At 56.2% G+C, this 21,927-nt stretch overlaps 1 protein-coding gene across 3 annotated transcripts; it reads left to right on the top strand.

Moving 5' to 3' along the window:
* The first annotated feature begins 831 nt into the window (after positions 1-831).
* On the top strand, positions 832-21,348 carry NAXD (NAD(P)HX dehydratase). Of its 3 annotated transcripts, none has more exons than XM_057707381.1 (10): positions 832-979; positions 4,667-4,817; positions 6,715-6,760; positions 7,276-7,364; positions 10,387-10,495; positions 16,804-16,854; positions 16,934-17,038; positions 17,876-17,996; positions 19,032-19,152; positions 19,929-21,348. In XM_057707381.1, the coding sequence occupies exons 1-10, from the start codon at positions 934-936 to the stop codon at positions 20,077-20,079; spliced, it is 990 nt and encodes a 329-aa protein (XP_057563364.1). In that variant the 5' UTR covers positions 832-933; the 3' UTR covers positions 20,080-21,348. The 3 variants fall into 3 exon arrangements, with proteins under 3 accessions (XP_057563364.1, XP_057563363.1, XP_057563365.1); XM_057707380.1 differs by having other exon boundaries at positions 967-1,097; XM_057707382.1 differs by lacking the exon at positions 10,387-10,495 and having other exon boundaries at positions 967-1,097; positions 4,667-4,734.
* The last annotated feature ends 579 nt before the right edge of the window (positions 21,349-21,927 follow it).

Below are 21,927 nucleotides of genomic sequence, written 5' to 3'. Positions count from 1 at the left end.
GATCAAAAGTAACGAAGTTAATGTCACCCCAAAGTGGGGCAAACTGACCTTGCATGTGCAGAATCTTCTTAGAAATATCTGCTAGAACTAATAAGTAAATTAGGCTGGTCAAAAGATACAACGACAATATATAAAGATCAACTGTATTTCCATATACAAGCAATGAACAATTGAAAACCTGAAAATCACATTTACAATAGCATCAAAAGTATGATTTGGGTGTGCTGATGGAAATGTTCTACATCATGTGAAGGCGAGTACACGACTGTATACATTGGGTAACACTCATCACTGTACGCTTGAAATGAGAGAATCTTACTGCCATGCAACTTATACAATAGAGAGAGAGAAAGCACCTACTGTGTGCCCAGGTCCGGGAGCTGAGCACACAGCACAGCACGGGCTTTTCCGTGGGCGCTAACCTCCTAGCCAGGCTGAGACATCTGAACACGGACGGAGGAGTGGACAGAGGAGTGGACGGAGGCACCTGTCCAGCAGCGACAAGCGCTGCGAACTAACACAGAGCAGGGTGAGAGTGGGGATGGAGGGAAGGGGGAGCCCTCTCACCCACAACGGGCAGGAAAGGCCTCGCACGATGAGACGGCAGTCGAGCAGAGCCCTGATTGAGGTGACATCAACCCTCTGGGACCGGCTCTGACCCGCGGAGTCCAGTCCAGGGTGGGGCGAGTCGGCATCACGCACGGCTGGCAGGCGGAAGCCCGCTTCCGGGCACGGCGCGGGGGTGGCCGGGAGCCCGGAAGTCCGCTGCGGGCTGTGATTCCCGCGGGCGCGCGGGGGCGGCCGGGAGCCCGGAAGTCGGCGGAGCGCTGGGACTCCCGCGGCCGCGCGGGGGTGGCCGGGAGCCCGGAAGTCCGCGGAGCGCTGGGAGTCCGACGGCCGCGCGGGGGCGGCCGGGAGCCCGGAAGTCGGCCGATGGCCGCGGGTCCTGGCGGCGGGGCGGTCCGCGGCTGCCTGCGAGGTAAGCGCGACACCGGCCTTCCCGGGCATGGCCTCCCGGGCGAGCGCGGTCGCCGGCGCCGCGGTCGTCGCGGTGCTCTCGGCCGCGCTCGCGCTGTACGGGCCGCCGCTGGATGCAGGTACTCGGCCACGGGCCGGAGCGGGAGGCGCCGCCGGGGGGCCGGGTCGCGGGGGAGCCGCGGGCGACCGAGGGACCCCCAGGCCGCGGCCCGCCTGGGCCGAGCGGGGCGCCCCGGGCGGGGGGCGTCCAGCCGGGAGCCGCCACCCCCGCTGCACGATCCGCCCTCGCCCCGCGGCCGCCGCTGGATGCTTGGCGTATGGGGCGAGGGCACGTCCCGCACGCCGGGGGGGGAAAGAGGGCGGCCCCGGCCCGGAGCGGAGCGTGGAGAGCGCGGCGCGGGGCGGGCGCCTCGGTGGCGGCGCCGGGGTCGCGGGCGGCGGGCCCCGGGGCGCTCGCGGAGGTGCTGCTGGCCGCTTCACACGCGCACGCTCCGTCGGCGCTTAGCAAGGGCTCTCTTCCAGGCTGCTTGAGGTTTCGCTAGGAGACCGACCCGCGAAACTTTCCCCCCAAACCAGGCAGAACCCCAGGTCCCGGGGCTGCCCTCCCAGCTTCGGGGCATCCCCGTCCCTTGCACGCCTGCCGCCGCGTGCCCCAGAGTAGATGCGGCTCACGTGAAAGTGGAGCAGGAAATGTCGGTACCGCAGAGTAGTGAGCGGCAAGCCATCCTAGAAAACAGCTCGGAATTAAGAAACCTGTGTCGTGTAACTCTCCTCAGTCACACTCGTTTAAAACAGACAAAAACCAGACAGGTGTGACCCGAAGGCAGATTGCTTAACGGGATCACGTTCAAGTTGCCTCTTGTCGAGACCTGTTTATCCTCGAGACCCTGGGTGTGCATATCTCAGCCTTTCCGTGGGTAAGTGCACGTGGTGTGCGTCATTAAGCCGGCTGCAGCTGGATTCTCTGCGGAGCGTAGGGAGCTGTAATCGACCTTCCTTTGGCCCTTTCCCTAGCAGGTGTTGCTCTCAGGTCAATGTTACAAAACACGGGTGAAGGGGGGCGGATTGTGCTTTGCACTCATACGATTGCAGTTAAAAAGGGAAAGTGCCGTGCTTCCCAGGTAGGTTTCAGAAGGCATCTGAGAAGGATTTGACTGGTCTTTTGGTTGGTGGCGTGATTGTTTGATTTTAAAAAAGAAAAAGATTCTTCTGCCTGAAAATGGCGGCATTTTGGTAAAATGTTGCCTTCTGCCCTGGCCTGTCCGTTCCTAACCGCGGCGTCCTCACAGGTCTTTCTCTGAGCCTCAGTTTCCTCGTCTGAAAGGAGGATAAACTGGCTGCCGACGAGGCGCGTGGACCAAGCGGCCGTTAATTCTTCAGGCGCTTATCGGGCGGCTTATTCTGCATCAGGCTCTGTCCGAGGTGGTTGAGGGTGGGAGTCCAGCCCTCAAGTGGCAGGTGGAGCCCAACCTCCCTCTGTGGAGGCAGAAGGTGGAGGGGGGGTCTTAGGGATATTTTGTGTGTGGCTAGCTGCTTAAAGCGATGGTAGCTCATGAACCCCAAACGTTGTAAGGAACCCAGGACAATCCTGAGTGATTGGTAAGTTTGGATTCTGTCTTTACAATTTCCAGACGTTAAAAAGCACCTGTGTTTATTGTTCTGAGGCCGTTGGAGGAGTGGCCGTTCTCTGATATCCTCGTGTTGACCAGTCATGTCATGCTGGTTCGTTCAAGTTTGAAACAGATGTACGGCAAGCACCGTGGTGACCGCACTGCCGGCCTCAGCAGTCAGCAGGGCTGTCCTTAAACCCACCTGTAACAGCTCGGGTTCCCGTCCTGCAGCTGGACAGGGAGCCCAGGGGAGCATCTCACAGCCGCTGTGCACGGCAGCGAAGGGACAGTGTGTGGCTGGGAATTCGGGGTTCAGACGGACCTGTGGCAGGTCGAGGGAGCCAGGGCAGTGCAAGCCGGTTGCTCTGTTTGTTGGCTCAGCACCTCGGTGGCCTGGCTCCGCGTCAGCTCGGGCCAGAGTGGAGGGGTCGGTGGCTAGACTGATGGTTGAGCAAGCCTCGTTGTGCCTTTTCATGGCCAAAGGTTAACGGCAATTCTGTTTGGAGTTTTAATCGTGTTGATTTGGAAGAAGATGGGAAGGTATTTGGATGAATAGAAATTAATGTTCTTTTTACATCTTGGGGGTCTGAGTATCTGCTGTATCTAAGGAGGCATTTACATCTACTCATTAAAGAAAAGCACTTGAGGGCTTCCTAGGTGGCGCAGTGGTTAAGAATCCGCCTGCCAATGCAGAGGTCACGGGTTCAATCCCAGCTCCAGGAAGATCCCACATGCCGCGGAGCAACCAAGCCCGTGTGCCAAAAAAAAAAAAAAAGTTAAAATGTTAACATCAAATAAAATTTGTAAAAAAAAAAAAAAAAGAAAAAAGAAAAGCACTTGAATAATTTTGTTGAATAAAAAGTAAACTTGTGAGGGTGAGGTGAAGATAAAGCTGTTTTACCATATGGAGCTGAGTTAGCCTCTGGTCTTCACTTGAACTTGTGACCTACGTCTCGTTTTTCTCTGCTGCTGAGATCATTATTGGATGCCTTGTAAAAATATTGTTCGTATCAACAAAGATCCTTTAATTCTACAGAAAATGCGTGCTGTATTGTCTATTCGTACTCTGCACTGGGCTCTACAGAACATAGGGTCTCACAGCTGAGCTGTTGTTAATGATATGGCAAAACAACGCAGGAAGGTTTTCAAGAAAGGCCAATTAAATTAGCTACCTATAGACAACTCGGTGATCAAACTATTTTAAAATGCCACTTTGAACCCCGTGTAAGATGTGGTCTTTATTTAGAATGCCAGTTCCAAGTTATTTGATTAGTATCTAGTTGAGTGTTGGAACCATGACTGGAAGACTAAATTGGGAATAACACGAACCTGTCTGGCTTGTAACAGAGGGGAGAAGAGACCTAATAAACTTGAAGGAAGATTGCAATGAAATATGTGTAGTTCATTAAGTAATGGTGCATTTGAAAAACACTTTCTGGGACTTCCCTGGTGGTACAGTGGTTAAGAGTCCACCTGCCAATGCAGGGGACACGGGTTCGAACCCTGGTCCAGGAAGATCCTGCATGCCACAGAGCAACTAAGCCTGTCCTGTGCGCCACAGCTGCTGAGCCTGTACTCTAGAGCCCTTGAGCCACAGCTGCTGAGCACATGCACTGCAATTACAGAAGGCTGTGTGCGTAGAGCCTGTGCTCCGCAACAAGAGAAGCCACTGCACTGAGAAGCCCGTGCACCGCAACCAAGCATAGCCCCTGCTCGCTGCAACTAGAGAAAGCCCACACGCAGCAGTGAAGACCCAACACAGCCAAAAATAAATAAATAAAATAATAAATAAATCTTTAAAAAAAACACAAAACTTTCTGAAGGGTTAAGTACACTTCCAAGACATCTGATACCTTCAAAGTAAATCTGGTACCTACAGCTGTGTTAGTGTTGTTTTGTTATTTTGGGGCATTATTTGCTTATAGAAATGAAATCGTAAAACCATTGGATAAAAACCTACAGCATTCATATTAAGTCAGCTTTGGGAAGAGTTTTGATTAATGGGGTATTTTGTTTAATTCTGTTTTTTATATGTACTGATAGATATTTACCTTTTTGAACATTTTCCTGTTTTTCAGTTTTAAAAAGAGCATTTTCGCTGCGTGAAGCACACTCAGTAAAGGATATGGAAAATACTTTACAGTTGGTGAGAAATGTGGTGCCTCCTCTAACCACCAAGAAGCACAAAGGGCAAGATGGGAGGATAGGCGTGGTGGGAGGCTGCCGAGAGTAAGTGATGCGGGAGTGTTCATGTTCCACCCGTCAGTGTCTGTTCCCTGGCTGTTTACCTACCTGTCATTCACCTGGCTGTTTACCTACCTGTCATCCATCCGTCCATCCGTCTGTCTAGTTGGACCCCAGGAGTCATTTCCAAGTGTCGTCTGGTATTATGACAGTATTTTTCAGTGATGAACTTGTGATTGAATCGCAGAGGAAACTAGGGGCCCTGATTGGGGGAGCCTGTTTCTTCTTCCTTTGTGCTCCCTGCTGGGCTCCTGTGCTACTTTTGTAGCCCAGATAAAGACGCTCAGTACCCGCTTGCTTTCCTTTCTTAATTTAAAGGTCCTCCTGGAAGTGACTTGTGACGTTTGACAGATCCTGGCTTTTTTTCAAGGCCTTTTTTCTCTAGTTTTACTTATTTTGCTGCTGTGTTGTTTGACATGTAAAGATTTGTAACTTGTCCTTGCTTGTAAATGATACCTGCTGCCTTTGACTTAAATTCGACCTTGGCTACCATTCAGCTTCTGCATCCTTTCTGTGTGCATTTATGGGCTATCTCTGCCTAGCCTTATATTTTCAGCAGTTTAGCATGCAGTTGGCTATATTTATTAAAATAATATGTAGCTAGATTATGTTTCTTTACCCAGTGCGACAATGACTGCTCTAAGTGAGGGAGATATATTTTCCTGTTAGTGAGGCTTGTGTTCACACTGTGGGCTGCGTGTGTGTCCTTTGGCATTCAGGCGAGTTGATGGCTCTGCCCTGGGGAGAGTGTCACACGTGCAGCATGCCCTGAGCGTGTTCCCCAGCTCACGTTAGCAAAGCTCTTCACCCCTGGAATTGACGTAACAGTTACAGTCACTCTGATGTGTCAGGTTCATGGGTTTTCCTTGCTGTGCTTGAAGTGCCTGAAACGTTACGGGCGTTTCCGAGCAGCAGGTGGAAGCAGGAGGCAGGTGTGCGAGTCTGTCCTTGTTTGTCCCCACACCCCAGGTGACCGTCACCTCTGCTCACCGTTGCCCTCAGGGGTCTGGGTCCTGCTCCTTGGGGCACCGGCCAGTCCTGGGGCTCTGGCCTGTGGTCACCTCGCGCACACGGTCTCTCTCTGCACATGCATTTGGGGAACTCTCCCTGTCTTCTCAAACGTCCAGGTTTGGTTTTGTTTTTTCCCCAGCACACATCCCTACTGTCCTCCTTGCTAACAGAACCCCAGTCTTTCTCAGTTGGTGTTGCATTTTCTCTTACTTGTATGTGTGTGCATTTCTGATAAATCAGATGCTTTCTGTGTCTGTGTTAGTCTAGAGAGGTGTCATCTTTATAATATTAAATCATCTCATCAAGTGTATATCTCTTCTTTAATAGGTTTTAAAGATGTCCCCACGGAGTTATCATGTGTTTTATAAGGTCACTTCCCAGGTGCTTTATGATTTTTGCTGGTATTGTAGATGCTGTCATATATTCTAATCAATTATTCCTGGTATAGAAAAAACATTTTTTTCGGTTGATAGAAATCTTGCCTAACTATTGTGTACTAGGAGATTCATTTTTAACAGTTTTATTGAGGTTTCGCTGGTACACGGTAAGCTACACATGTTATAAATGTACAATTTGGTAAGTTTGATCTCTCTATGACCCCCTGAAGCCATCCCTCAAGCCTCCAGTTTGAACATAAGCATTTCAGAGGGACCTCAGGGCCGCTGGGCAGGGTCCACCTCTCCTGACGTGGCACAGAGGCCTCATGGGGAAGATGGACTTTTCTGGAGCTGGTCTGTATTAGTGACCGTTTCCTGAGCTCCTGCTGAGGGCCGGGCCCTGCGCAGGTGCTTCGTGTCTGTGTAGTTTATTGATAAACCTGGTGTGCCTGCCTCACCCTCAGACGTTTTGACTGTAAATATCTTCTTTTTAGGTACACTGGAGCCCCCTATTTTGCAGCAATCTCAGCTCTCAAAGTGGTATGTTTGCTTATAGCTTCTTTTTTAGGATTCTTGTAGTAAAGAGTTGGATTATTTAAATATGACTGAAGCATATGTTTTCTGAGAGACATCTAAATACCGTTCAACCTACCCTGACCGCTTGCGCAGCCACAGAGTAACTTGGATTGGGACTCATTTTCTTTTACACTAAAGTTTTATCAGCGTTGCCCTTCCCCGCACCGACCCCGGCTGCCTTTGCAGTCCTAGCGTGAGTCGTGGACGTCTTCTAACCTTGCAGTTGCCCGAGCATTTTGATCAAGGCCTGAAGGCCCCGTGGCGCAGGGCCTGTGACGTGGGCTGTGCTCCCTGCGGAGCCCAGAGCGAGGCCGCCTGAGCTGGGCCGGGCCTCCTGGCCGTGGGTTGCCTGCGGTGGTGGGTGCTTTCCTGCCGCGGATGGCGCTGCGGGATTCGGGCGGTTGTACCAGTGCCACCAGCGCTCTGGGTGTCTGTGGAGCGCATCCCGCGCTAAGCTGGCCTCCTGTGCTCCTCCTCAGGGTGCGGACTTGTCCCACGTGTTCTGCACCCAGGAGGCTGCGCCTGTGATCAAGTCGTACAGCCCGGAGCTGATCGTTCACCCAGTTCTGTGAGTGGGGCCACGGGGGTGGGTGGGTGCGTGCTCTCGGAAGAAATGAGGAAACGGTGATGAACCCGTGTCCGTAGTTAGACAACGGCAGACGGACAGCGTGCAGGAGGCCCGAGGGCAGCGTGCCCGGGCTGCCCCCCCCGACCGGTCAGCCCCCCCGACCGGTCAGCGATGGCCAGAGGCTCCTAGGTCGGGGGGGGGGGGGGGGGGGGCTGTGAGCCTGCCTGCGGCAGGGTCACACGTGGCCCGAGTAATGACCACCTGCTCATTCAGCAGGCGCTTCGTGCTGGACCCTGTCCTGGCTTCCGCGTGGATAGCCTCTGACCGGGCAGCCCCAGGCACCTGCTCCCGTGCACCTGCCCCTCCAGGGCAGCCCTGTGCCCTAGAACCTTCTGCAGTGGTGAAGCTCTTCTCTCGGTGCTCGCGGGGCTGTGGCTGCTGAGCCCTGAAATGTGGCCAGGCGGGCTCGGGAGCTGCGTTTTCACTTTAATTTTAATTAAATGGAGAAGCCACGTGTGGTCAGCGTCTCCTGTACCGGGGCACGTGCACAGCCCTGGAGAAGGGCAAACGGGGGACCAGCTCGTCGGGGGTGGGGGGTGCTGAGGACCACGGGGAGGGCGGGGCCGGGGGTGCTGGGGTGCGTGTGTTCCAGCGGCTTGGTGTTCGTAGGGTGCTGGCGGGCAGGGGCACAGGCGTGGCGTCCAGAAAAGGCCCGCAGACGTGGGTGGGGGAGGAGCGGGCGCAGGGGCTCACGGGCAGGTGTGCGGGGCACCTAGCCTGGGCGCTCGGGCCGGGCCAGGTGTCCAGAGGGGTCCAGAGCCCCGCTTTGCAGGTCGTGGGGTCATCGTAGGGGTTTTGGCCTTCACGACACGGGGGGCCGATGAGAGAGGGGGCTCAGCAGTTTCTCGGTGTCGCGCCGGGTTTTGTGACGCTCGCAGAGGCTCTGCTGGAGGCTTTGAGTGCGGAGAGTGGGGGTGGACAGGGCCCAGTTTATGTCTTAAAAGGCTCATCTGGCCACCGTGTTGAGAATAAGCCCTTGGGGCCCGGGGTGGAAGTGCAGGTTCCACCCGGAGGCTGTTGTAAGATCCTGGGGTTGCTCACATGATGGGGTGGAGACAGGAGCGGGTCCGGTTCTGGGAACGGCAGGACGGTGCAGCCCCTGACACGCCGGCAGGCGGGGTGCGAGGTGCGGGGAGATGAGCATCCTGAAGGCACCGGAGTGTGGGCGGAGCGAGCTGTCATCTCAGCGGCCTGTGGGATGCGCCGCCGCCCTACGATGACCCCCACGACCCGCGGAGCCTGGCCCTGGGCCCCTGTGGGGGCGGGGCGGGGGCGGGGCGGTCCGTGAAGACCTGGGAGGCGGCAGCGTGTGCCCCGTGCTTAAGCCGGGGGGCGCCCCGGAGCCGCGCGGAGAGCTTCGCAGCTGTGCAGACGGTCCTGGAAGAGCCCGGAGCTGAGACTAAGAACGGGGCCGGGGGTGGAGCTCACAGGGCGCCCAGCGAGCCGCAGGATCCCGCGCGGCGGCCGGGTCTTGTCCGGAACGAGGGCTCCTGATGTCGGGGGGCCAGGGTACCGACGCCTCCCCGTGGGCCTGAGGTGGGGACGTGGACACCGCAGGCAGGTGTGCCGCCCACCCTGCAGCTGTGCGCCTGTGTGACGGAGCCAGACTGGCACGGGTCGTTTTGAAATGAGTCATCGTGTCTTATTCTAACATGTTTTACGTGTTGTGTTTTTTCCCCATGAGTCTTACTTAAAAAAAAAAAAAGAAAGAAAAAGGAACGTTGTTTGATTATGACTGTATACCCTGCATTGTTGGCTCTAGTTCTGGTGGGAAGGAGGTTGCCTCAGCGTGGGGAGACCCCCTCCGCCCGCCTCTGCGTGCTTCGCGGAACCGCGTGGACCCTCGAGTAAACCGCCGGGGTCCCTGCCGGGCCTGGGAAGGGGCCCAGCGAGTGAGAGGTTCTGTGCTTGCGTTTCGCCCCCGAGAACATGCCTCTGCTGCCCTCAGGTCACCCCAGACTAGCCCCTGTTTCTCTTCAGCCAGATTGGCTTTGGCCGCTTCTGAGAACAGGCGCTTTCTCACCGTGTCTCCTGCCCCCGCTGCTCCCGCCTCGCGAGTCCGCTTGTTCCCGGAGGGGGCGGCTTCCCCTGCAAGCCTCCTAAGAGCAGGTGGCTTTTCCTTTGTTCCCTCAGCCCCTGGGTCTGGAGGTGGGTGTGCATCCTCCCAGACCACCGCCTCTCATTCCTCAAGCCTCCAGCTCCTTTGGAACACACGTCCACTGACCCACCAGCCCTCCTCCCTGCAACGCCGCCCTCCCCCATCAGTCCTTGGATATTAGCATCTCCCCACCATTGCTCTCGGGTCTGTGTCTAATGTGTGTGTAAGAACTGCTTTCCTGGGATGTGACTCACTATAAAATCCACTCACTCTAAGTGTATGGTGGTGTGTTTACCAGGTGGACAGTCACAGCTAATTGTAGAACTCCCCCCACTGCAAGACAGAAGCCCTTCCCATCGCTGCCCCAGCCTGGGACAGCCTCTCATCTGCGGGGCTTCTGTAGAGTGGCCTTTCCTGAACATTTCGTGTTCATGGAATCAGACATTACGAGGTCTTTCGTGTCTGCCTTCTTTCACTTAGCAGCTTGTTTTTGAGGTTTGTCCACACTGTAGCGTGTGTCAACGCCCTATTACTCTTTAAAAAAAAAAAATCCACCCCCCAGCTGCTAGCAACCACCAGTCTCTTCTGTGAGCTTGGTTTTGGGTTTTTGTTTTGTTTGTTTGTTTGCTTTAAAGATTGCACATGTAAGAGAGATCATACGCTATTTGCCTTTCTTGGACTTACTTCCCTTGGCAGAATGCTTTCAAGGGCATCTAAATGTTGAAAGCTAGACAACTGTGGCAGGGTCCTGGAACAGGAAAAGGACGTTGGGGAAATCTGGAAAAATCTGTAGTTTCATTAAAAAAGTGAACAGATAAATGAAAGTTTTAAGTAAGCCATTTTGCCCTTCTTTTCCGTTTTTAGGGACAGCCCCGATGCCGTGCATGACGTGGAAAAGTGGCTGCCCCGGCTGCACGCCCTGGTCATCGGGCCTGGCCTGGGCAGAGACGAGGTTCTCCTCGGAAACGTCAAGGTAGCGTGTAGAATCATCACACACGCCTCTTCCCACGGGCCCGGCTCTCAGCTCTCGGGAGTCTGAACAGAACTGCGCTTTCTGTTTGCTGTTCCGTGTGCCTCTCGATGGAGGAGTTGAGGTGGAGGGAATGTGGTTGAGGGTGGGGGAGGACCGAGGCGTAAAGACAGTGAGGCACTTTGAACAGAGCAAGGCCACACAGACGGATCCCGTTCGCTCCTGGGGCCCTGGCTCTCGTGCTGTGGCCGGAGGGAGTCGTGTGGGACCTGACGTGATGACAGTCGCAGCGTCCCGGCTGAGCGGTGTTAGCAACAGCCAGGCTTGGGGTCAGGCTCGCGGGCACTGCCCGGCGCGACCCCTGCCTGGTAGGGACCCTGGCGGCTCACTCAGTTCCGGGCCTGGTGCCTCCTGAAAGCCATGTTTTGTGACACACACAGTTGGGCTCAGTGCACAGTGGGAGAGGATCCGTCTGAGCGGTTGTAGCGACTTCACTGTTGCTGTAAGTTGTGCATTTAGAGGGAAACGTGAATGGTATTCTGGTGGTTCTAGCTGTGTGTTGTCAGCGGGGTCCTCTTGAAAGCCCTTGTTAGTCTCATTTCTTAACCTGGTGCTTCCCTGACCTTGAGGTCCTCATTGGTCTAGAAAACGCTGCCCTCGGGCCCCACAGGCCAGTTGTTTTGCTGGCTTTGAACTGTCTTCTGTCCCCTGCCGTCCTTTTCAGCTAAAGCCAGCGCAGCCAGGTGACGGGGGAGTGTGCGGGAGACCCTAGTCCACCCTCACGTGTACACGTACATTCATTTAGGTTTTCATCGGTCATTTATGCTCTTCCTTGTTACTGAAGCTTTATGTCTGCCTTCATCTAAAAAGATGAAAATAATTTTTTATCCTCAAAAAGCTGAAATAGAAATAACTACCATCCAGGATCAGGAAATAAACAGCACGTGGAGCAGGGAAGCTGGACAGCTCGGCTGGCACACCAGCCCCACGTTCTGTGCGCTCCCGCTGCCCAGGGCCTCCGGCACTGCCCTGCGGCACCCTCCAAGGGGCCACGTCTTCCTGCCTTCCCTGCGGCCTTCTTGGTGTCCCCAGGCCACCTGCCCCGGCCCCAGCCCCCGGAGGAGGCGACCCGGTGCCCTGGGAGGTGCAGCTGTGGGCTTTCGGGGTGGGGAGTGAGCTTGCAGTGAGACACGGCGCCAGGCGCCCTGGGAAGTGCCAGCCACGCGCCACGGGGGGCTGGTGGTCACAGTAGTCGTGACTCACCATCCTCCTCTCAGCAGCTGGGGGGCTCTTCTTGGCTCAGCTTCTGCTTTTTGAGTTAAACTGATCCACAGCTCAAGGGAAAGAAGGTAGAGGGCGCTGTGTGTGCTGGTTTTACTTTCTTAGTGGTCTGCTGGGTAAAGAACATTTTAAATGGACTGCCCTGATGGTCCAGGGGCTAAGACTCTGTGCTCCCGATGTAGGGGGCCTGGGTTCCATCCCTGGTTGGGGAACTGGATCCCACACGCACAGCTAAAAGATCCCACGCGCTGCAACTAAGACCCGGTGGAGCCAAACAAATAAATGAATATAAAAAAAAAAAGAACATTTTAAAAAGGCAGATTTATTTGCTTTATCAGAATTTAGTGAGAACATGAATTTTAAGGGTCCCCTCCATGACACATCTTCCCGTTCTAGCCTTTAGGGTGAAAGTTGGGGTTGGAAATTTCACTTTACTTAAACCCATGAATCATCACTGGGGAGAAAGTAGCTGTGACGGGGGACAGAATGGAGCAGGAAACATGTTGTCTGCTTTAATGTCAATAGTTGGCCCATTTATTACTGCCCGCTTCAAGTGGCTTGGTTAAAACACGTACCCTCTGTAGGACATGATGCTAAGTGAAGTGGATGCAGAAGGACGAACACCGCACAGTCTCACTTCTGCGTGGAGTCAGAACAGCGGAGCTCGTAGAAGCAGAGAGTAGGAGGGTGCCTGCCAAGCGCTGGGGGGTCAGGGAAGTGGGGAGAGTTCACGTTCTCCCCTGTGGAGGTGGTGGCTGTTTTGATTCGCTTGATTGGTGATAATTCCACGATACAACTACACAGGCTCACCTCGGAGATCTTGGGGGTTCGGTTCCGGACCACGGCAGTAAGGTGAATTGTAATAAAGCCGGTCACGTGAATTTTTTTGGTTTCCCAGTGAAGATAAAGTTACATGTGTGTCATGCTGTAGTCTGTTATGTGTGCCGTAGCATTGTGCCTAAAAAACAGTGTGTGTACTTTACTTTAAAAATACTTTATTGCTGAAAAACGCTACCCATCTGCTGAGCCTTCAGTGAAACGCAGGCGTGTTGCTGGGGGAGGGTCCCGCCTCCATGTTGGAGGCTGCTGAAGGCTGGGGTGGCTGTGGCAGGTCTTAAAATAAGGCTGCAGTAACGGTTGCCGCACTGGGTGACTCCTCCTTTCACTGAGGGTTTCTGTGTAGCGTGAGGTGCTGTTTGATAGCGTTTTACCCGAGGCAGGACTTCTCTCGAGGCAGGACTTCTCTCGCCGCTGGGGTCCGTGCTCTCCACCCTCCTGCTGCCTTGTCAGCTGGGTCCACGCCCACCCAGATGGCAGGGAATCAAGCGAACTTTGATTTGTCGTTTGGCTGGGATACCTTAACTGTTTATTTTTTCCTGCAACCATGTTACAGACAGGTGGGCTGTGCTCAGGCAGGGAATATTGTATCTGAAATGCCAAAATAAAAAATAACAGTTGGTTACAGACACGTAAAAGCACAGTCTGTATCAAGAGGGATTGGGTGTGAATTTAAGGTGCTAAAAGCTAGAGTTCTCTCTGCTTCAGGTTCTTTCCCTGTGACTTTAAGTTCGTAATAAAACATTTAGTATGCTTATCTTAAAAAAAAAAACCATTTTGCAGTGTACAAGTTAGAATTGGGATGTGTGGCCGCTGCCCTGCCTGGCCCAGACTCCAGTTCGCCTCCCATGCGTGCTCGCTGGGCTGTTGGCCGTGGTCCCGGGATCTGCTCGCGCGTCTGGGGCACTTCCTGGGTCCCAGCTGACACACAGCAGCGCACTGTGCTTTCCCGCTTATCAGCTCCTGCCTCGGTACTGCCGCATAGCAGGCGTTTAGGAGATATTTTCTGAGTGAATTCTCTGTCTGGTGTAAGCCATTAAACAGCGCTATTAGTTAGGTTTCTATTCTCAGTCGTGTTTTCCAGGAGGAAATTGAATCCTGGAGAAACTGAATTACATCCCCGAGGTGGTCTGTAGCAGGTAATCCGCTGCTTTTCTTTTTAACAATTTCATTGAGATTTTTACATACCATGCAATTCACTCATTTAAAGTGAATAGTTCAGGAGCTTCTACATTCATGGAGCTTTCAGCCGTCACCACAGTCAGTTTCAGGACAATTTTCATCACCCCAGACAGAAGCCCGGTACCTGTTAGCCCTGGCCCCTGTTCCTCCCAGCCTCCCAGCCCCTGGTGACCACTCATCTACATTCTGTCTCCATGGATTTGTCTGTTCTGGACCTTTCATAGAAATAGCATCATACAGTATGTGGTATGTTTGTAATTTCGGGGGTCATCCCAGTTGTGGCAGATGGCAGGCTTCATGCCTTCTGTTGCTGTGTAATAGTCCATTTTAAGGAGAGACCACGTTTTTAAAATCCATTCATCACTTGGTGGACATTCGGGTTGTTTACACTTCCTGGCTGTTACAAATGGTGCTGCTGTGAACACTCATTTACAAGTTTTTTGTGGACTTACCCGTTTTTATTTCTGTGGGGTTTATGCCTAGAGGGGAGAAGTTGGATCATATGACAACTCTGTTTGGTGTCTTATCTAAGAGGGTTTTGCCTGACCCAAGATTTACTCCTATATTTTCTTTTAAGAGCTTTGTTCCTTTAGTTCTGTGGTGTAAGGAAGGGGTCCAGTCCGGCTTTATATCCAGTTGTCCCAGCACTTCTTTGGGCCAGTGACATCTCTGGCACCGTCAGTGTGAGGGTCGATTTCTGGGCTCTTGTTTCTGTGCCGTGGATCGTACAGCGTCCTCCTGCCCTTAACAGCACTGTCTCGATTATTGTAGCTGTGCAGTAAGTTCTGAAATCGCCAAGTGTGGGTCCTCCAGCTTTGTTCTTTCCAGCATTGTTTTGGTTGTTCTGGGTCCTGTGAGTTTCCATGAGTTTTAGGATCAGCTTATCACTTGCAGAAGAGGCAGCTGGGATTTTTGGGAGTTTGGCAGAGGTCACGTCGAATCTCTAGGTCAGTTTGGGGATCACTGCTGTCTTAACAATATTGAGTCTTCTAGTTTGTAAGCTGGTTTTGAACAAGAGTCTGTGGATCTGGGACGTAGGGTCTTGACTAACCCGCCGAGTGTCTGTGTTCTCCTGGAGCTTGTTCTCTTCGCTGGTGGACGCGTCCTGGAGGCTCCTCCTGGCAGAACACGCAGACCCTCGTTACTCTCAGTAGCCCCATCACAATGCACTACAGCGTATTTAACTAGTTCGTTTGGGCTGTTCACAGCTTTTTGTTCTGTTAGTGATGTCTTGAACATTTCTGTGTATCTGTTTGCTTCTTTTGGGTGTTTTCTTCAGGATAATTTTGTAGAAGTTCCATTGCTGAATCAGAGTATCTGTTGGGAGGAGATATTGAATAATATCCTCCGAACTGAGAAGGAACTTTAAGACCAAAAAGCAAAGCAGGCAGCTGCGTGAAGTGCAGTTGGGACGTTTACGTGGGGACTGACAGGCAGGATTGGGCGGAAGACGACCCAGGTGTCCCTCGCTGTGTGGAAAGGGTGCAAGGGGATTTCTGAGAAAATGTGACCACCAAATGAGACGCACGTCCACACTGACGGGAAGTGGGCTTTATCCCCTCCCCGGGGCGGGGGTCTCCGCGGAGGCACGCGCCCAGTTTTCCTGTCAGGCGAAGGTGGTTCAGGTGATGGGCAACTCGTGGGCTTGGGCGCATTCCTGGTGAGCAGGCTGAAGCTCAGGCCCGCGGGGAGGGCAGGGCAGGGCCGCGGCCTGAGATGGCGCTGCCGAGGTGGGGTCCGTGCGGTCCAGCCGCAGGGCATGGACGTTCCGTCTCTGAGAGGTGCTCCCGAGTCTCTCTGCGCTTCGCCCTCCGCGGGGGGGCCGCCCCCCTCCCTCCCCGGCTCGGCTGTGAGAGCGCCTTGTTCCGCTCCGGCCCTTCTGGCCTGTGTGTGGCCGGCTCCTTCCTCTGCCCGTCCTTCCCGGAGGCCCGTCTGCTGTCTGGATGGGGGGGGGACGGCCATCACAGGCTGTGGCGGCACCGGCCCTGCAGGTGCGGTGGCCTCACAGGGTGCCGTGCACAGGCCCTCCGAGACGTGGGAGCAAAACCAGCCCTCCGTTCTCCGCGCCAGGAGGCCGAGTGTCACGCCACGTGGCGTTCCTCACGTGCTCCCCGCCGCGTTGGGCCTGAGGACGCCCCCGGCCACTGCGTGGGAACGCCAGTGGGGGGTACAGAGGTTCAGAGAGCCTGAGCTGGTTCTGACAGCCACGCCGGCTCACGGCAGGCAGGCGGAGCATGCCCACTGGTACAGGAGCAAAGAGGCTTCCGTGGGCCCCGGGCCCTGGCCCTCCACTGCAGGGCTTTTGGACACACTCCCAGCCCCCAGAGCGGCGGCGGCCGAGGCGGCGGGGCAGGGCGGCCGTGCCCGGCGGGGCTTCCCTCCTCACCGCGGCGTAGCGGCTGCGCCGTCCTCTCCCAGCGTTTTCAGCTGCTTCTGCGTGTTCACTCTTCTCTGACGTCTCCTGGTACCCAGTGTCTGTATCAGGTAGAAGTCGTCTTCACACGCTGTTGCTGCAGGTGCTCTTGTCATAAAATACTGCTTCCCAACAAAAAGCAGTCATGTTGATCAGACTTACATGTAATTTTTAAGCAAAAACCCTCAAACTTCTAGTATAGCCTTCTCAGAAGCGATTCACTCTGTCATTAGTCACCTGTTTGAAAGCACATGACGTGTTACTTGTGAGAAGAACACAAGCACTAGGGCGTCGGGGCGTTCCCGAGGCTTCAGGGTGCCCTCGTCCGAGTGCTGAGGGCGTCGGGAGGTGCCGGCGGGGGGTCGGCCTGCGTGGGCTGGCCTGGGACCCGGCTCTGCCTGACGGCCCCGTGGGCGCGTGCGTTCAGAGTCGCTGGCGCCCTGCCTCACGAAGGCGCTTTTCTGGTTATTGCGCGCATTTTATTATTTGCTGTGTGCTGATGGCCCGAGGTTGACGTCCACCAGGAACCACTGGGCCCCTTGCCGCCTCTCCGCGATGTGGCGGGTGCGTGGCTCAGCCTGGCGTGCTTTCTTTGCAGGGCATTTTAGAAGCCTCCAAGGCCAGGGGCGTCCCCGTGGTCATCGACGCGGTGAGTGCGGCCTCCTCCCCTGCCCCCTCCTCACAGTGGGCCCCTGCGGCCTCGCCCTGACGTGGGTCCTCATCTGCAGGACGGGCTGTGGCTGGTCGCTCAGCAGCCGGCCCTCGTCCAGGGCTACCGGAAGGTGGTTCTCACCCCCAACCACGTGGAGTTCAGCAGACTCGCCGAGGCTGTGGTGAGTTGGCAGACTGCCCGGAGATGGGGCGTGGGCCCTGGTCTGGGGAGGGGGAGGGGTGCGCCCTGCGGCTCTGGCCCGGCTCGTCCCGCGGTGCCCCTGCCCGGACAGACCTGCAGAGGCGGGTGGACGCGTGCGTTGCAGGGTGCGTGTGATGACGGGCATCTTCCAGTCGGTGCGTCTGCCTGGATGGAAGGTGGGTGGCGGCCTCTGCCCGCCCTCCTGCCACCATGCTCCCCGGGCTCATCGCTCCACCCCGCCCCATGTTGCCTCCTCTGTAAAATGTGGAGCATGGTGGAATCTGCGTCATAGAGCGCGTGAGGACGAAATAAAACAGCACAGCTGACCCTCGACCCGTGTGCGAGTTAGGGGTGCTGAAAACCTGAGTGTGGCTCACTTGGCCCTCCGGCAGCACGGTCCCTCCCTGTCCCCGGTCCCCCGCACCCTCCGTCCCGCATCCGTGGATTCAGCCAACCTCGGGTTGTGTGGTGCTGTCATAGTTACTGTGGAGAAAAACCCACGTGTAAGTGGGGCCTCGCAGTTCACACCAGTGCTGTTCCGGGTCGGCCGCGTGTGCGAGCCCCGCGTCCTCCCATGTGGGACGTAAACATTTGCTCCTTTTCATTCAGAGTTGCGTCACGTCGGCAAACCTCTAAAGTCCCAGCCGTGGGCAGGGGTCCTCATGCTGCTGTGACCAGCTCGGGGGCCTCGCTCCCCTGCTGGACAGAAGTGTCTCCGCACGTGCCCGGCAGGCCCTCCCCTGGATGAGTCAGGATCTGGGTGGGCGGGCACTTCCTGGTCTGATGACAGCCGCGTCTGTGATGTCCTCTGTCGTAGCTGGGAGACCCCCTGGATGGCGGGGACCGCCGCGGAGCTGTGCTGAGGCTCAGCCAGGCCCTGGGCAACGTCACCGTGGTCCAGAAGGGGGAGCAGGACGTTATCTCTGATGGCGAGCAGGGTGAGTGGCCGTGGGCTTCGCGCCGCGTGTTGGCCGGCCGGTGTGCCCACGCCGGGCACCAGCCCCCGGGGGACCTCCTGCTCACACACGGGCACACACGTGCACACGCACCCCAAGAGAGGGACTTCCTGGTGAGCGTGTCAACCACAGCTTCCGGAAAGCCCGTTTTCGTCTCGTTTCTGACTGTTTTGTAATGGGAGGTGTCAGATGAGTGCGGGTCCTGGTGGACAGGAGGCGTGGCTGCAGTGCTGTCCTCCGGGCTCCGCTGTGGGCCCACCCCCACCTCACCTGCGGCGCAGACGCAGTCATTTGAGTGTTTCACTGCTTCTTGTTCTGTTTTATAAAAATGACCAGTACCGCGGGAGTCCCCGGGCACCGGCTGTGACTGCGGGAGCCTGGGGGCCCCAGACCCCGGAGGGGCCGCCCGCCCGCCTGCATCCCCACCAGGGCTCAGGGCGTGCCGCCTCTGCTCCCTGCAGACAAGCCCTCCCGTCGCTGGAGTCTGCCCGGGAGGCGGGAGCGCACCAGCTGCTGACGAGGGGACTGAACAGAGTCGCTGCTGGGTGCAGAGCTAGACAGGGCTCGGGCGTCGGGCAGCCGAGAAGGGAGGGCGCGTGTGTGCACGCTCGCGCACACACACACGCACACACACTGTCATCACCCACTGCGCAGGAGACGCAGCGAGCCTTCTCTGAGGGACCCTGACGCCTGTGGGTTCTTCAGATGCTGGGAGATGCTCTAGACTCCGACACAGTCAGAGCGTAACAGCCGCATAAGACACTTTCCAGGGGGGTAGAAACTTCTCGTCACAGCACAGAGTCCAGCCTGGGCGCTGCTGGCACCGTGGCATCTCCTGCAGTGGGAGGCGGGGGCCCTGGGGCTGAGAGCTCTCGTCCCCTGTCCCCGCAGACCCCTCGGTGCCGGTTCGGGGGCCGGGGGATCTCCACCTGCCGTGCCCTGTTGCGTCAGGACGGGCAGGGAGGAGCGGGGTGACGGGGCCCGGCCCCCCTGACACGCGTGCCCCTTGCCCTGCAGTGCTCGCCTGCAGCCAGGAGGGCAGCGGCCGCAGGTGTGGGGGTCAGGGGGACCTCCTGTCCGGCTCCCTGGGCGTCCTGGCGCACTGGGCCCTCCGTGCTGGCCCAGAGAAGACCAGCGGGTGAGTCACGTCTTCATTCCTCCTGCTGGTTCAGCAGCTGCACATGTAGTAAGTGGCTGCCTGGAACCTTCGTTCCTGATGACGTGCCTGCGTCTGGTGGAGGAGCCCCCAGGGCAGGGTGGATGCCGGGACGCTCCCCGGGGGCTTCCGCCAGTGGGCTCTGGGGCCTCGGTGGTTCCCACAGCTGCTCAGGATCTGCAGTGGGTCCTCTGCACCACCTGTGGTGTCGGGGGGTGGGGGGGCACGCGGGGGCAGGGAGAGCTGGTGTTGGTAGATGCTCTCCACCGGGCGGCAGTGCTCTGAGCTGTGGGGTCTCTCGTCCGGCGGCGGGGGGGTGAGCGCGGCCGCCCCACCCCTCAGGGGCCTCGGCCTCTCCTCTCTGCGCCGTCCTGGCGACAGTGGTGCTGCCAGGCTGCGGGGTCCCAGCACACCTGGCACGGGGGCTCGGGACGTGTGCGCGCAGACAGGCCTGTGGCAGGTGCAGGCAGCTCGCGGGCAGCCTAGCCCTGACCTCCCGTGTCCCTCGCGTCCTGCAGAGCACCGAGCACGCCCCTGCGCCGGCGCTGCTCTCCTCCCAGGAGACGCTGCCTCCTGACCTCCCAGGTGCACGCCGTCTGTGACGGGCCTCGTGTCAGGGGCGTCAGCGTCGGGCTGAGTGGTCATTGTAACCGTAGAGGGGCTGCCTTCTGCCTCACGGGCGGGTCCCAGGGCGACGACGGGAGGGGCGGTGGGGGCCTGCGGTGGCCACGGCGCGCCCTGACGCCTCTGCCCCGCAGGTGCAGCCCTCTCCTCGTGGCTGCCTTCGGCGCCTGCGCCCTCACCCGGCAGTGCAGCCACCAGGCCTTCCAGAAGCACGGCCGCGCCACCACCACCTCGGACATGATCGCGGAGGTCGGGCCTGCGTTCCGCAGACTCTTCGAAACCTGAGCCGGTGCAGACGGGCGCAGAGCTGCGTCCCTAGCGGGACCCACGCCCGGTCCGTCTGAGTCCTCTGGGAGCCTGTGAGTCTGGGCTGCACGGGACTTCGTAGAGACCATCAGAACCTGGAACGTGGCAGTCTCTGGCTGAACTGCTAGGTCCCGGGAGATGTTATGATAGGAAACCAAGTGTTCCTGGAGTTTGCTTAGCTCCTGGGCAGCGTCAGAAAAGAATGCAGAGGATCATGAGCGCGAGGCCGCATGCTGGCAGCTCCACTGAGGCTGCGGGCTCTTGCTGCGCCATCCTTTTGTGTGTGCGAGAAGTTCCCCTCAGTAGACAGTCCTCTCGGGGGATCCTGTCACTCGTTTTCAAACATCTTCGTGAATGTTTTCTTTTTTAAATTGATGTCTCCCAAAGGGTGGTGCATTCATTCTTTAGCTCATTTTTGGGGTGTTTTTTTTTTTGCGCAGCAAATCAGACACATCTGGGCAGAAATATTAAGTATTGGTTGTTTTGGTAAATTGCGTGAAATATTTCAGAGTAATTGGTGATCTGTTAGAACTTGGAAATCTTTTTGGAGGCACCTGGGAGTACCACAGAAGGAAGTGAATGGGACCCTGTGCCCCGGGTGTGCAGGTGGGGACGCTGGGATACGTCACACTCTCACTTCTCCTGGCCTGTGCACAAGTCGGGTGGTGGCTGGCGGCCCCAGCGGGGCACACGAGTGGGAGGGATGCCCGGGGCTCCGGGGTCGGGCGGGAGATGGCACCCAGGTTCGGGGGCTGAACACCATCCTCAAGCCTGCTTATGGAGCCGGACAGCGGGTGCCTCTGCTCTGAGAGGGGTGTGGCCTCAAGAATGTTCTGAAGACGTTTTCTCAGAAACTAGTGAATTGTCGTCTCGTGAGGATCGGGCCAGCTTGTGTGTGGTCGTCTGTGCAGCAGTTCTCTTAGTGGCCCAGGAGTTACTTGTTTCCCGTCGCGTTTCTCCATGGAGTCGGTTACAACGTGTGCACTTTCAAGCGTTTGATGCTGCCTTCTGGCGGGGGCAGCTGTCCTTCCTCAGTGATTCCTGCTCTGTGGTCAGACATCTCTCCCTACAAAAGATCCTACTTTCTTTAAACAGTGATGGACTTTTAAGATTTATTTTAAAATGTTTACCGCCGTGATTTCACATCTAACTGTAGAAAAGCTTCACTGCTGTCGTGGACATTTTCTCCTTCAGGGAATTACGCCTAAATCATGGTCATTATTAAAAGGCAGATTTGGTTTACTTCAACAGAGAGTTTTGTATTTTTTTCTTTTTTTAATTATTTTCTTGGCTGAGTTGGGTTTTTGTTGCTGTGCACGGGGGCTACTCTTCGTTGCAGCGTGTGGGCTTCTTATTGAGGTGGCTTCTCTTGTTGTGGCTCACGGGCTCTAGAGCACAGGCTCAGTAGTTGTGGCGCACGGGCTCAGTTGCTCCACGGCATGTGGGAGCTTCCCGGACCAGGGATCAAACCCGTCTCCCCTGCATTGGCAGGTGGATTCTGAACCACTGCGCCACCAGGGAAGTCCTGTATTTTTTTAACAGCCAGAATCCACCTTCGTCCTAAGTGAGGACATTCTCAGATACTAACATAAAAATATATAAGCCCATCTAGCTAGTGTTATGGTTTTCACCAGTACCTACCAATATGTTAAAATGAAGTAATAAGCTTGGAATGTAGCTATTTCTTTCCATAGAAAAAGTCCAGCTGTCACAGGAGCTGTTAGGTTTTGCCCCAAATCCCTTTGCTTGAAAGGAAGCAGCCGGGGCAGCTGCTTCTGAACGAGGCGCGTCCGTGGCAGACCTGGGCCCTCGCCAGCTCTGGCTGAG

This window comes from Hippopotamus amphibius, chromosome 14 (genome assembly GCF_030028045.1).
Source record: "Hippopotamus amphibius kiboko isolate mHipAmp2 chromosome 14, mHipAmp2.hap2, whole genome shotgun sequence".
Taxonomy (NCBI): domain Eukaryota; kingdom Metazoa; phylum Chordata; class Mammalia; order Artiodactyla; family Hippopotamidae; genus Hippopotamus; species Hippopotamus amphibius.
The sequence above is the reverse complement of the archived record's forward strand: the minus strand, read 5'-3'. Positions and strand labels throughout refer to the sequence as shown.